This window comes from Sander vitreus, chromosome 20 (assembly GCF_031162955.1).
Source record: "Sander vitreus isolate 19-12246 chromosome 20, sanVit1, whole genome shotgun sequence".
In the NCBI taxonomy this organism is placed as follows: domain Eukaryota; kingdom Metazoa; phylum Chordata; class Actinopteri; order Perciformes; family Percidae; genus Sander; species Sander vitreus.
This window is the reverse complement of record NC_135874.1, coordinates 8944840-8959057: the sequence shown is the minus strand read 5'-3', so window position 1 is coordinate 8959057 and position 14218 is coordinate 8944840. Positions and strand designations below refer to the sequence as shown.

The window sequence follows — 14218 nt, the reverse complement described above, 5'->3', positions numbered from 1 at the left end:
TGGCAATGCGAGACTATGTATCTGTAACCGGAAGGGATGAGTCTAAAGTGAGTGTGGAGTAGATGCTCTGTGCTATAGACTACAATTTTTTTATTAACCTTTATTTTACCAGGAAATAATCCCATCGAGGGATCTTTTTTCAAGGGAGTCCTGGCCAAGACAGCGGTATAATAGTTTCATATTAAAATATACAGTGAAAAACAAACCGAAAACAGAAAAAGACAGTTGGCAATCTTAACATCATCTCAACATAATCACCAGCAGCGCTCAGTAACGGCACATGTGCATTTAGTACTCAAATAGTCCTTTATCCTAATTTTAAACTGTGTCATTGTTGGTAGGTAGTCTAATTTAAGTTGATTCTGCAATTTATACCATGATGAGGGTGCAAAAACTTTAAAGGCACTTTCACCAAAGACGGTTCGCGTTCGGGGAATGTCATACATGATTTGCCCACATGATCTGATTTCCTGGTGGTGACTTTAGGAGTCAGGAGAGAACATAAGTAAGGAGGCAGTTTACACAGTATGGCCTTAAAAAGAAACATACCATACATACCAATGCTCCAACCTGCGATTGTGCAAAGAAGGCCAACCAACACTCTCATACAAGCTACAGTGATGAGTACGAAAACTAGAATCAGTTACAAATCTTGGTATACTGAGTCCAGCATTTTCAGAGAAGATTGATTTGCATGCATGTATAAAATATCACCATAATCCAGCATTGACAGAAATGTTGCTTGTATAAATGTTTTTTCTCGCACTAAAAGAGAAACAGCCTTTGTTTCTATAATAGAAACCCAACATAAGTTTTTTTGTTAAACACTCTACATGCTGCTTGAAGGATAAACTTTCGGTAACACTTTACTTGAAGGTGTCGACATAATCGTGACATGACACTGTCATAACTATGACCTGACACTGTCATGAACGTGTCATAAACGTTATAAACAGTCATAAACGTTTATGACTTCTGTCATGACAAAGACATCCTCTGGTAATGTCATCCTGGTTAATGTCAAGTTGTCATTACAAAGACATCCCAAACAAATTTAATGTCAACTTGTCATGACCAAGACAACTTCTGGTAATGTCACTTTGATTAATGTCAAGTTGTCATCATCAAGACAACCCAAACAATGTCAACTTGTCATGACAAAAACCGAATGACACTTAATGACAGAAGTCATAAACGTTTATGACTTGTTTATAACGTTTGACACCTTTATGATAGTGTCATGTCATAGTTATGACAGTGTCATGTCACAATTATGTCGATACCTTCAAGTAAAGTGTTACCAAACTTTCTTCTAAGAAGAAACCAAGATATAAGACAATAAGTGTTTTGCAACTGATGGATGTGGTGATGAGGTCAGGGTAGGTGAGAGGTAGGAGGTCTGGGGCTCTGGAATGTCACCTCTCTGTGATGTGGAATGTCACACCTCTGTGGGGGAAGGAGCCGGAACTTGTGCGGGAGGTGGAGCGCTACCGGTTAGATCTGGTGGGGCTTACCTCTACGCACAGTCTTGGTTCTGGAACCATACTCCTGGATAGGGGTTGGACTCTTTTCTTCTCCGGAGTTGCCCAGGGTGTGAGGCGCCGGGCGGGTGTGGGGATACTCACAAGCCCCCGGCTGAGCGCCGCTACGTTGGAGTTTAACCCGGTGGACGAGAGGGTCGCCTCCCTACGCCTGCGGGTTGTGGGTGGGAAAACTCTGACTGTTGTTTGTGCATATGCACCAAACAAGAGTTCGGAGTATTCGGCCTTCTTGGAGACCTTGAGTGGAGTCCTGCATGGGGCTCCAGTCGGGGACTCCATAGTTCTGCTGGGGGACTTCAACGCGCACGTGGGTAATGATGGAGACACATGGAGAGGCGTGATTGGGAGGAACGGCCTCCCTGATCTAAACCAGAGTGGTTGTTTGTTGTTGGACTTCTGTGCTAGTCATGGATTGTCTATAACGAACACCATGTTCGAACATAGGGATGCTCATAAGTGTACTTGGTACCAGAGCACCCTAGGCCAAAGGTCAATGATTGATTTTATAATCGTTTCATCTGATCTGATGCCGTATGTTTTGGACACTCGGGTGAAGAGAGGGGCGGAGCTGACAACCGATCACAATCTGGTGGTGAGTTTGTCAGGGGGTGGGGGAAGACTCTGGACAGACCTGGTAAGCCCAAACGGGTAGTGCGGGTAAATTGGGAACGTCTGGAGGAGGCCCCTGTCCGACAGACTTTCAACTCACACCTCCGGCGGAGCTTTTCGTGCATCCCTGTGGAGGCTGGGGGCATTGAACCCAAGTGGACAATGTTCAAAGTTTCCATTGCTGAAGCTGCGGTGAGGAGCTGTGGTCTTAGGGTCTTAGGTGCCTCAAGGGGCGGTAACCCACGAACACCGTGGTGGACACCGGTGGTCAGGGAAGCCGTCCGACTGAAGAAGGAGTCTTTCCGGGATATGTTATCCCAGACGACTCCGGAGGCAGTTGCAAGGTACCGAAGGGCTGCAGCCTCTGCCGTGAAAGAGGCAAAGCAGCGTGTGTGGGAGAAGTTCGGAGAAGACATGGAGAAGGACTTTCGGTCGGCACCAAGGTACTTCTGGAAAACCGTTGGCCACCTCAGGAGGGGGAAGTGGGGAACCATCCAAGCTGTGTACAGTAAGGATGGGACGCTGTTGACCTCAACTGAGGAGGTAATAGGGCGGTGGAAGGAGCACTTTGAGGAACTCCTAAATCCGACTAATACGCCCTCTATGGTAGAGGCAGAGCTGGAGGATGAGGGGGGATTGGCATCAATTTCCCTGGTGGAGGTTGCTGAGGTAGTTAAACAACTCCACAGTGGCAAAGCCCCAGGAATTGATGAGATCCGTCCAGAAATGCTTAAAGCTCTGGGTGTGAAGGGGTTGTCTTGGTTGACACGCCTCTTCAACATTGCGAGGAAGTCTGGGACGGTGCCTAAGGAGTGGAAGACCGGGGTGGTGGTTCCCCTTTTTAAAAAGGGGGACCAGAGGGTGTGTGCCAATTACAGGGGTATCACACTTCTCAGCCTCCCCGTTAAAGTCTACTCCAGGGTGCTGGAAAGGAGGGTTTGGTCGATAGTCGAATCTCAGGTTGAAGAGGAACAATGCGGATTCCGTCCTGGTCGTGGAACAACGGACCAGATCTTTACTCTCGCAAGGATCCTGGAGGGAGCCTGGGAGTATGCCCAACCAGTCTACATGTGTTTTGTGGATCTGGAGAAGGCGTATGACCGGGTGCCCCGGGAGATACTGTGGGAGGTGCTGCGGGAGTACGGGGTGAGGGGGTCCCTTCTCAGGGCCATCCAATCTCTGTACGACCAAAGCGAGAGCTGTGTCCGGGTTCTCGGCAGTAAGTCGGACTCGTTTCAGGTGAGAGATTGGCCGGAGAATCTCTCGGGGGAGACCCAGGACTAGGTGGAGGGATTATATCTCTAACCTGGCCTGGGAACTCCTCGGGATCCCCCAGTCGGAGCTGGTTAATGTGGCCCGGGAAAGGGAAGTTTGGGGTCCCTTGCTGGAGCTGCTACCCCCGCGACCCGACCCCGGATAAGCGGATGAAGATGGATGGATGGATGGATGTATTATAGGCTGATGGCTTGACTAGTTTGAAGTGTCATATAGTTAATATTCTTCAGGCAATCTTAAGGGACCTCACTAAAAGAAATGTAGTCCATTAACAAATTAATAATAATCCAGCACACAGGAAAGTAAAAAAAAACACTAATTACATTAACTGATGGTGACAAAGGAAGGAATATTGTGCACAGGTGAAAAAAAGTATTTATCTATCTCAGAACACATACATAACTTACATTTCCTCGTCTGAATTTTGAGTTACTTCCCATATGACATGGTGCTGCTGAACCAACTCCTCCCACATAGTGTTTTCATTTACACAGAAGCAATTTATATTACACTGATAAATCATCCCAGGGTGACCACAGCCACGTGAATGCATAACCCAAGGTAACATAACTGCCTGTAAGGAGCACAGTCAGGTAAAATATGAGCATATGTTCACTCTTTCAACTGAAGGGAGTGTAGGGGGGATGAGTCAATCTTGATCCCACTGCAACCCCGGAGACCACTTGATGTCAGCCCAAAAATCTGACAGATGTGGGGTGTTGGGAATGGGACTGAGCTTCAGGCACTTTGCCAATTTGTCATTTTTTATCTTGTGAAGTGAAGTTTCATATTGTAGGATAACTCTAGTGTCTGTATGCCTCACAAGGCTCCAACAGAAAGACAAGCAGTTTGAAAACGTCTGTAGCATGCTTCAGATGCCTTTTTAGATGTTGACATTGATCCCAGAAGTCTCTCGGCTAGGCAAGCACTAATCCATCTTTTTCTCTCCCGATACCAATTCTAATAATTAAACTCGAGGTACCTCTCTTTAAAGATTTGTAAACCTCACGGCATAGCTTTCTTTGGACTCATTTTTATGGAAGGTAACATGAGGCCAGGGATTGGTGCTGTGGCATCTGGTAACTGATAGCGGGAACACAGAATTTTTATAACCACATAACAAATGGACTGTATTTACTGTGGGTCACATCTGGCCAATACTTTAATAATAAGGACAATATTGGCTCGATGCTAATCAGGCATCACCTTTGCAAGTGTTGCAGATCATAAAAGACAGCAGGCTGATATTTGTCCTCCAGTCTTATCCTGGCATTAGATATGCCTGCTATTTTCTTGTGAGAAGCTTCTAAAGCTGTGATAAAGGGAGGAAACAACAGCTCAATACCAGAATGTGATCCGCTTCTGTGTGTACTCTGTACCACAAGGGACACTTCCATCAGCCTTGGTGGTTTTGTGTGTTCTTTCCCTACACAAATACTACCCCAGAAAAAAAAACAGGACAATGTGCACTGTATTATGCACTGTACCTGGCAGTAAAAAGTGTTGATTCTGACTCCAACTGAAATCTGTAAACTCATAAATCTCTTTTTCCAGAGGGCATCTGCCCTTTGGCTAAACGCACCTGGCTGACTGTGGTTTCCTACACATAAAAACCAAGTTGGGCACTAGTTTCTGGTCTCTTCCTCAGGCATGGCTGTCAGATTATATTACGTGTAGCATATGTATTTACGTGTGTGTGTGTGTGTGCGTTTCCTCTTTCAGGCTACGGTATAGGCCTGCCCCAGGGCTCACCTCTAACCCGTAATGTGTCAGAGTTCGTGAGTCGCTACAAGTCTGACGGCTTCATGGACATGCTACATGACAAATGGTATAAGGTTGTGCCCTGCGGGAAGCGAGTCTTTGCAGTCACTGAGGTAAGTCATTGGTGGGAGAGTGTGTTCATGTATTGTGTACGGTGTGTAAAGCAAAGCCTTCTGCCACTGTACTATAAATGAGTCTCCCTTTGGGACACCGACCGGATTGTCTGCACCCCCCCTTGCCATCGAAGGCAATGCAGAAATGAGCCGGGTGAAGGAAACATGATTAGAGAGTATTGGAAAAGCTCGCTGCTGTCTCTTCCACTTCCTCCAAGGCCATGAAAGCCTCATAAGAGATGGACATTATGTCAGGGGGGATGCGGGCGCACCAAATGGGGACAAAATGCTCTTCAATTAACCATCTCTTTTTGCCATCTCCCTTTTAACTCCTGTTCCTTTATATTACTCTTAGTTTTGCTTCCACCTCAGCTCTTTATGCTTTTCTTTTCTCCACGTCCTTTTCTTTCCAAACATGTCTTTTACGCTGTCGCCCTCTTTACTTCATTTCTATTCATATGGGCTTACACAGACAAACTGAACACAGACAACAGCAGAATATCAATTGCATACTCATAAAAGTGGCCTAAATGGTAATTATGCAAATACAAATCATCAATCTTTGTATTTTCCTCTGTCGGCTTAAGTCTTGGCTAATCTGTGTCACTCCCCCAATCTCTCTCTCTCTCTCTCTCTCTCTCTCTCTCTCTCTCTCTCTCTCTCTCTCCGCCCACCTCAGACTCTACAGATGGGGATCCAGCATTTTTCCGGCCTGTTTGTGCTGCTGTGTATGGGGGTGGGTGGAGCCTTGCTGACCTTGGCAGGTGAACACACCTTCTATCACCTGGTCATCCCTCGCCTCCGGCGCACGCACACACTGCAGTACTGGCTGCACACCAGCCAGGTGAGTCGATGCATTCTGTACGGATACATGCGCACGTTCTCACACACTTGCAAAGTCTCTCATGCACACACATACACACACACAGAAAAGATGCACAAAGACCAACTGTAATCTTCACATTAGCACACGCATATGAGAAAAGTCACTCTCACCCTCTCTCTCTCTCACACACACACACACACACACACACACACACACACACACACACACACACACACACACACGGCGGCATACTGCTGTTGGTGAGAGTCCTTACCCCCTGGAGTTAACGCCTATAACGCAGGTTGCCTACGCCCTCTACTGTTGGAAACTCATAATAAATGTGACTCATATTTCCCTTAAAACTGAACACTATTGTGATTTATAGGACAGATTTCATTTAAACAGTTTTAACTAAATGTATTGCTAATTAAGGACTTTGTTAATTAACTAATTCATTATTAAATTGTGCTCTATAAAGTTACTTGCATATTTTAAATGAATTAGTTAATTAAGTCAAAAGTTATTAAGCTGTTCCTATTGGCAGTGCTTTATTCATGTTTTTCTTTTTCTTTTCCGAGACAATTGATTTATAAACATCTTTCACAGATCATTAAATGTACCTTTTCATTCAAAATCTTGTCTTTTATCATGTTTTACTCTTTACTTTTGAAATATGCTTTATTTTAAACGCTATTCAAATGTTATTTTGTAAAGAAAGGAAAAATGACTAAAAGAGATCAGTAGAAGCTTGTTTTTGCAATAAGACTGTTAGAGAAGTGGTGCCTTTATGACAATGCACACCACAGGAAACACAAATTGGGGATTTAAAGGTCACATCTTTTTTTTTTTTTTTTTCTTTAATGAAAGTCTAGCCATTACCAAATGAGGTGCCTGTAGCGATATTGTTGAGTGAATAATGGATACAAACTAGAGACTGCTCACATTTGTTTGCTGCATCCCTCTTAAAGGCCAACCACTCCCGGGCAGCCTTTAGCATTCATCACAACCCAGCTCAGTTATCTGAGAGGATGACGTCTGAGTTAGTCCCTCGAGATAATCCCAACCAAGAGTGAAAGTCTCCCTCCTCCTCCTCAGATATCTTCAGACGTGTACTGTATATAGTATCAGGAAGAATTAAAGCACAGTCGTACCTTACCGGAATTATTTTTTCAGTCTAACCAAAGCACTTCAGTACCCAAATCAAAAGGGTCTTAAGCAACTGATACCTTAACCTCTCTTAAAATTGTAAGCGTAAATTAAGTGTCTCTCACTGAATTTACAATTATTTGATGAAATTATTCAGCGGAGCACCACAGCAAGACTTTGTACAACTGGGTAGAATAAGGCAATTCTCTCCTGATTAATTCCAGAGCTAACAAATTTCACATTACTAATCAGTAGTTCTCTTTTCTTCTCTACTCGCAGAAAATCCACCGAGCCCTCCACACCACGTATGAGGATGTTGGAAAGGAGCTGACAGACCTCGACCAAAAGTAATGAAGTCACTAACTGACTTCATCTGCATCTACACACTTGATTGTCACCTTCCATGTGAAACAGCTAGAATAAGACCGTTCAAATAAATCAATACTAGGGATGGGAATCACCAGAGGCCTCACAATACCATATCATCACGATACGATATTTTTGCCATTTTAGACATATTTCAATATTGTGCGGTATATTGCAATTCATGACCTTTTTTTAACTTCCATTTTTTCCCAATTTCAAAAGGAAACTTTGTCAACATCTGTTTTATCTAAAAAGATACATTTCTCTGTTTGTTCATCTCACTTCAATTTTATTGCTGCAAAATGGGATTGTCAAGCAGACAAACTGACCAACACATAAATAATAAAAGATCGATACTTTGTCTGTGTATCGATACAGTATTGCCACGGAAAATATTGCGATACTGTGCTCTATTGATTTCCCCCACACACCTCCCACTCCACCCCTAATCAATACCGTGTTCAGAATTTCTACATTTTCTACATTTCAAGTTGTTTTCTAGAATCAAATGTCACTTTCTTGTTGCCAGTGCAAAAATCTCCCTTATTCTGACTTTTTGCAAAAAACTACCTCTAATTCCTTAAAAGTAAAGGAACAGTTTGACACTTTTTGACACAACTTTTTTCACTTTCTTGCTGAAAGTTAGATGAGGAAACAGTCTCATGTCTGTACGGTAAATACAAAGCTACAGCCTGCAACCGGCTAGCTTAGCTTAGCGTAAAGACTGGAAACAGTGGGAAACAGCTAGCCTGGCTCTGTCCAAAGGTAACAAAATTTGCCTAGCAGCCAGGGATGTGTCTAAAGGGGTGGCACAGTTCACACGTTTCAGGCTTTTGTGCAGTGCCACTTTTGTATTAGGGCACTGATAAGAGCTTGATAATCATGCTCAATGTTTTCTTAGCAACTTTTCAACGCTATATTTATTTCTGATAGAACTTTCTGGCTTTCCATGCCCCCCCCCCCCTCCCCGTTTCACCTTATTTGAAAGATCCTGGATTCGACCCTTGCTCTAACGCTCTATGTAACACATTATATCTTGTTTGTTAATCCGTTCTCAGCTGCTGACAGCTCAATATTTTATACAGACGGTTATCGAGCTTCTCATCTAACTCTCTGAAAGACGGCGAATAAGCTCCCAAAATGTCAAACTATTTCTTTAAAACAAGTCAATTTGTATTAGAAACGGGTTGAAATAGCCACACGTTTAGATTTCTTTTCTCTTTCATAACATGATAACAAAGTGACTTGTTAAGATGGAGATTTCTCGCAGTGACAGCCTGTTAGATCTTTTATTTAGTTATAGATATCCCAAACAAGCAAGTGATATTTACATGATTTAAGTCAGATAGTACTGCTTACTTGATAATCCCTATATAAACGATATATATTTTGTGTTTGCAGTTTGCTTATAGAAAAATGTATCTATGTATACTGCTGTACAGTATATCTCACTGGATATATGCCCTTTGCTGTGATCTTCCTCTCTTTCACTAGCCCCTCCTCTTGTATCTCAGAGAACTGCACCCTACACAGGAAACAGCATCAGCCTCCTCCCCCATCTCCTCCCACATCCCTCCCTGCTTCTACGACAGCTGGAGATACCTGCAACTCCTCACCATCCCATGAGCCCAAGGAGAAACGTGTGCACTTTGACCTGGAAACCCTCCACAGCTACCGCCTGCGCACACACACCGCCTCAGTGCGCGGCAGGCCTGGTATGGTCGGCCGTCCTGGGCTCGGGTTAGGAGGGTGGGGGCTAGGCAGTTTTACCTCCCCTCCACAGATTAGCCTCCATGCTAACGGGGGCCCCGTTTGTTCACTGGCTTCCACAGGCTTGGTCCTCTCTCCCCTGGGCAGCAGGGCCGCTCAGACCAGCCTATGGGAGGGGGAGCTCCACGACCTGCAGGGGAAGATCGAGACGTTCCGCACCCAGCTGAGAGAGGCTCTGGCCAGGAGAGCAGAGATCCAGAGCAGCCTGGAGAGAGAGAGGAGCGGACTTGTACGCAGGGATACCAGTCTGGAAAGGGAAAGGGACAGACAGAGGATACAAACTATTAACACAGACAGAAGTAGCTCCACTCAGCCCAAACTCCCTGAGAGAGACAGGACCAGCCAACTGCAAACCCTGAATAATCAACAAACAGGGAGGGCTAACCAATCAGGGGGTCCTGGGACTCTGGAGCACGGGAGAAGCAGCCAATTAAACACAGTGAACAGTTTGGACAGAGGGAGAGCCAACCAGTTACGCTCTGTTAATACTTTGACGGGAGAAAGGACTGTCCAATCACGCACTTCCACCAGTTTGGAGCGAAGTCGAGTCAACCAGCCAGGGGCTGGAAACATAACTGTCCAATCACGGAACACTTCTAGCTTGGACAGACAGATGGCTAACCAATCACGCACTCTGAGCACTTTGGAGAGTACAAAAGCCAACCAATCAAGTGTAAGCAGTGGGACTTGATTGTCTTTCTGAAGCCTCTGGTGTGTAGGATCACGGAAGGAGTAGTACAGTTGGTACTTGCATAGCCGTGGGAAGATGGCTGTGTTGGAATGGGTTAAGTTTAGGGGACGCTTGCTAAAAAATGACAGTATATGTTAACTCACACCATTACTTACTGCAACCTAATAATTTTCACACAGAATTATTTCCACACTCGCTTAAAATCACAACTAAAAAAACATTAACCGCAATTCAAGATCTTGTAAAATGTCTATATTATCCATGAAATCATAAATAAGCAATGTAATCTTTTGGAATGAAAACCAATATAATTTCAACCAAATCAGCGTATACTTTCAGAAGAACAAGATCAGAAAAACTGGGATTAGCCATGGGAATATGGGTAATCTGGCAATGCTAAAACCACTGTGCTTATTGAGGAGACCTGGGGTTCACATGAGGAACCGTCAACCACAGCTATCTGACAAAGACAAGACTATCACCTGAATGCCACTAAGGCCTGTTACACAGAGGCCTACAAGCACATAGAGACATCAGTGACAAGAGCACAGAAAAATCAGTTTGCCCAATATGAAAAAACCGCAAACAGAACTATTTGAAAATGCAGACGCAACATCTGTGTGCCAGTAGCACGAGATAAAGATGCAAAAAAAACAATATATTTTGAGTAATTCAAGTAATAATTTCCCAAAAATGTGAATGACAAAGTAAGAAAACTGTGAAAAAAGAGTGGTACAGCCCTAAATCAATGTACCAAAAGATCCCATGAAATATTTATAAAAAACCTTTTGTGTGTTGATACCTTGTATCATTGTGTGTATTGTCCCGCCATCAACACTACAACACTAATACAGCTTTGTCAAAAGACGCATTTTTGAATATTTCTATAGCAAAATCCCACCCTCATAAAATGTGTCAAATTAAAAAGGTCTTTGTAAACTGAGCACTTTCCAAACAGACACTTTGAGATGGTAATTGTCCCCTGTGATTTGATGGGTTCTGCATAAAAAAGGATATTAAGGCAGGAAAATGCACATAAGGGAAAATGGTTTGTTAGAGTAAAATGGATTCAAGACCCAAATACACACACCCAGCCCATTGTATGGCTGCTAAGGTTTATTTTAGAGTTAACTTAAAGTACCACGCCATTTAAATAGTTTTCCTTATGGTTACCCTGTGTCATGATGGGCATCACACAAGGTTTTCACGTGCAGTATTTTTTAAAGGGCAACTCCAGTGTTACACATAATGATAAATAGTCATGAAGGGTATAACTCAGCCTGTGAAAACAGTAGTATATATGTCTTCTGTGACTCTGAAATGAGCTTCAAGTCTAAGAAAATAATCCCTAATGACAAATAAACATTTTGACACTACACTACTTTCCAAGAACTTAAATATAAAGGTGGGTAATATTAAGTTGGGTTAACCCTCCTCCACATCAAGTGCAATAAAAGGATCATATAGGGAAATCTAGTATTTCTACCACTTTTGACCCATAAATATCAGGACTCTTTTTTTTTTTTTTTGTCCCCTAAACTTTGTGGAAGTGGAATACTAAATCAATGCAGTACCCCTTTACATCCCGGCCTTTTCTCTATATAGGATTTTGTTTTTGGCAGAAACACAGCTGACCCATCCAATTACAGTACTTGCAGGACTACATTACATTTAATGTGTCCATCAGTAGCTGCAGCAACATGGGTCAGAGTTGCAAGTGTTATTTGATGGATGGGTGTTCAAAACTCATTTTCCAAAGTGCTGTAGTTGATGTCATGGTGGCATCATTTCAAAGATGGTGGCTCTTTAGGTCACCTTCAGACTGTTAATACTGGTAATAATGTAACAATCCATTGTGCTTGTATAAAGTCCTGCAAAACTACAGAACAAAATTAAAATCTCAAAGTCATTTCACTGAACTTTTTAATTATCAACCTAAATCCCCAAACAGCTCCAAACAGTTGCATATCTGCTTATATTTGTGGCTCCTGCCAGTTAACAAGTGCCATCAATTGGAAATAATTTGTTCAACGTATTCATAACTGAAGGAACGCATCATAATTCTGGCAACAATTTTGTGCTCGGTGATTGTATTGCGCATGAATTCACTCTGATTACAATTCCCTAGCTCATTGCAGATCGGGAATCAGCTCCGATAAGTGAGACCTCATGCTTTTTTTAATCATTATTAATCATTCAAATAGATGTCCTCTTTCACTCTGTTTCCACTCAGATTAAGCATAATAGTTGCCTTCTACTAAAACAAAGTGAAGTAAGCCCCATGTCATGTTTAATGCCCCATGTCAGTGACGAAGAGAGGTTGAGAGGTAGCCTGGGAAAACCCTGACGAACTTCCGGTCGAATTTGAGATTTGCTCTGCCACTCTCAGTTACAGCTGAGAAGGGTCTGGTGTCAACCAGGCTAGATGAGAGGTTGACTGTTGGGACTCCCATTAAGTTATTCAGTCAACCAGCAGAGGGAGCTGCCTCCCTGCTTCCCGCGGCTATGGACAATGGAGAGTTTATGGATTGATGTTTCATTCCAACAAAACCACTAAAATAAATATGACAGACGGAAGCTGCACTTTGTGCGGTTGTTCTCAAGCAACAGCTCAGAGGACCTGGGGAAATAAGGCCTTTATGAAATCACTCTAGCATTACACAATGCGATGTCACCTAATAGTATTGTGATATTCAATCTTGTGCGAGAACACTTTAAAGAGATGTTGGGAATTTCACTGGCCCACAGGTCTGAGACCCAGACAGTGATACTACTAAAACAGAATTTTATAATGGTACTGATGTACATTTAAACGTTTCAGACTTTGCTGTGGTGTGAAGTGGTTGTGTTGACATGCCATGGTGTCTATGAGGAAGAAATATATATTTTAGGTCTTTGATGAGAAAGAGCTTGTGGTACTGGATATTTAAACAAATACTTTTAAATTTACCCCTTATAAAAAAAAAGTGTATTAGCATATTATTGAATTTTATCATGATCATTCTCATGTTTTGAAATAAACATTTATATACTTATTTACTTGCATTATCTCATATTTTCAGTGTGAACTGCAGAACTCCAGCTTTAACCTCCTAGGATAATCCACTGTAAATGACCACGATGAGCACATTGTCCCAATCACTTGATAAATCTGGCCCCCATCAAACCCATTTAAAATCCATTCATTCACTAATTTCCTTGCATTAGTGTATGGTCATTAAATCAAATGTTGTTCTAATGATTTTTGCAGACTTTCATTGTCAAGGCCACTTCATACGTGAGTACAAAAACACTAACTTCCCACAAATTTCAATGCCGTGAAAGTCAAAAGCGGCAATATAAAATGTGTTATTAGGTGCATATTAAACAGCAGCTTGGCTAAATGTGCAAGATCAAAACCATTTCAACTTCTCACCTCATCAAGAGTGCAAAACAGGGCATATCTGCCCCAACACTACTATTCACACAGGTGTGAGAGAGGCAAATCCCAGTAAAGTGTTCTTAAAGGTGCCCGATACCTACTGCTGACAAAAAAAGATTAAAAAGAAATATTAACCATAATTAAACCGCCTCAAAAACATGGAAATATGGATACCTGAGACAAATAAACCACAATACATTCATATGCAATAGCTTACAGATCAATGTTAACACAACTAACTAACCTATGGGTACAGTGTGAGAAAGCAAAACATCCTGTCCTCCATCCTGTAATTTTTGTTTTCAACAATCTGATAGTTTTATTCTATATCTGGTATTGCATTGTTGTCCATATTCGTGAAGAAATCATGTAGCTTAGATTTTAAGATGGATTTCTTTCCCCCACACCTTTTACCTGTCAACGATTATTGCTCATCGAGTTTAAAAATGTGAAACTGTGCTCCTGCTCAGTTTAGCACTTGTGAGGATCAGAAGGGGTTGAAAGATCTGCGTTTTTTAGGCACAGCCATTAGTAGTTAGTCTGATCTCACTAAAGCATTGCAAAAACGCACCGCTTGGGTCTCCAGCAGAAAAACTAGTACTGAATCATTAGTGTGTGAGCGATCTGTTTACTAGCTCAAGAACCTGCATAACGCAGCTTTCAAAGGTCAAAGTTTCTGCTCCGCGCTAATGCTTTAGT

The 14218-nt window shown here is 42.7% G+C and overlaps 1 protein-coding gene across 1 annotated transcript in view; it reads left to right on the top strand.

The window, feature by feature from the left end:
- Window positions 1–11621, top strand: part of grin3ba (glutamate receptor, ionotropic, N-methyl-D-aspartate 3Ba) — a 73389-nt gene extending 61768 nt beyond the window's left edge. Inside the window, exons 9-12 of the mRNA XM_078278215.1 lie at window positions 5148–5299; window positions 5979–6143; window positions 7551–7618; window positions 9132–11621. Coding sequence (XP_078134341.1) covers window positions 5148–5299; window positions 5979–6143; window positions 7551–7618; window positions 9132–10098 — 1352 coding nt within the window. The 3' untranslated portion in view covers window positions 10099–11621. The remainder of the gene's footprint in view (window positions 1–5147; window positions 5300–5978; window positions 6144–7550; window positions 7619–9131) is intronic.
- The last annotated feature ends 2597 nt before the right edge of the window (window positions 11622–14218 follow it).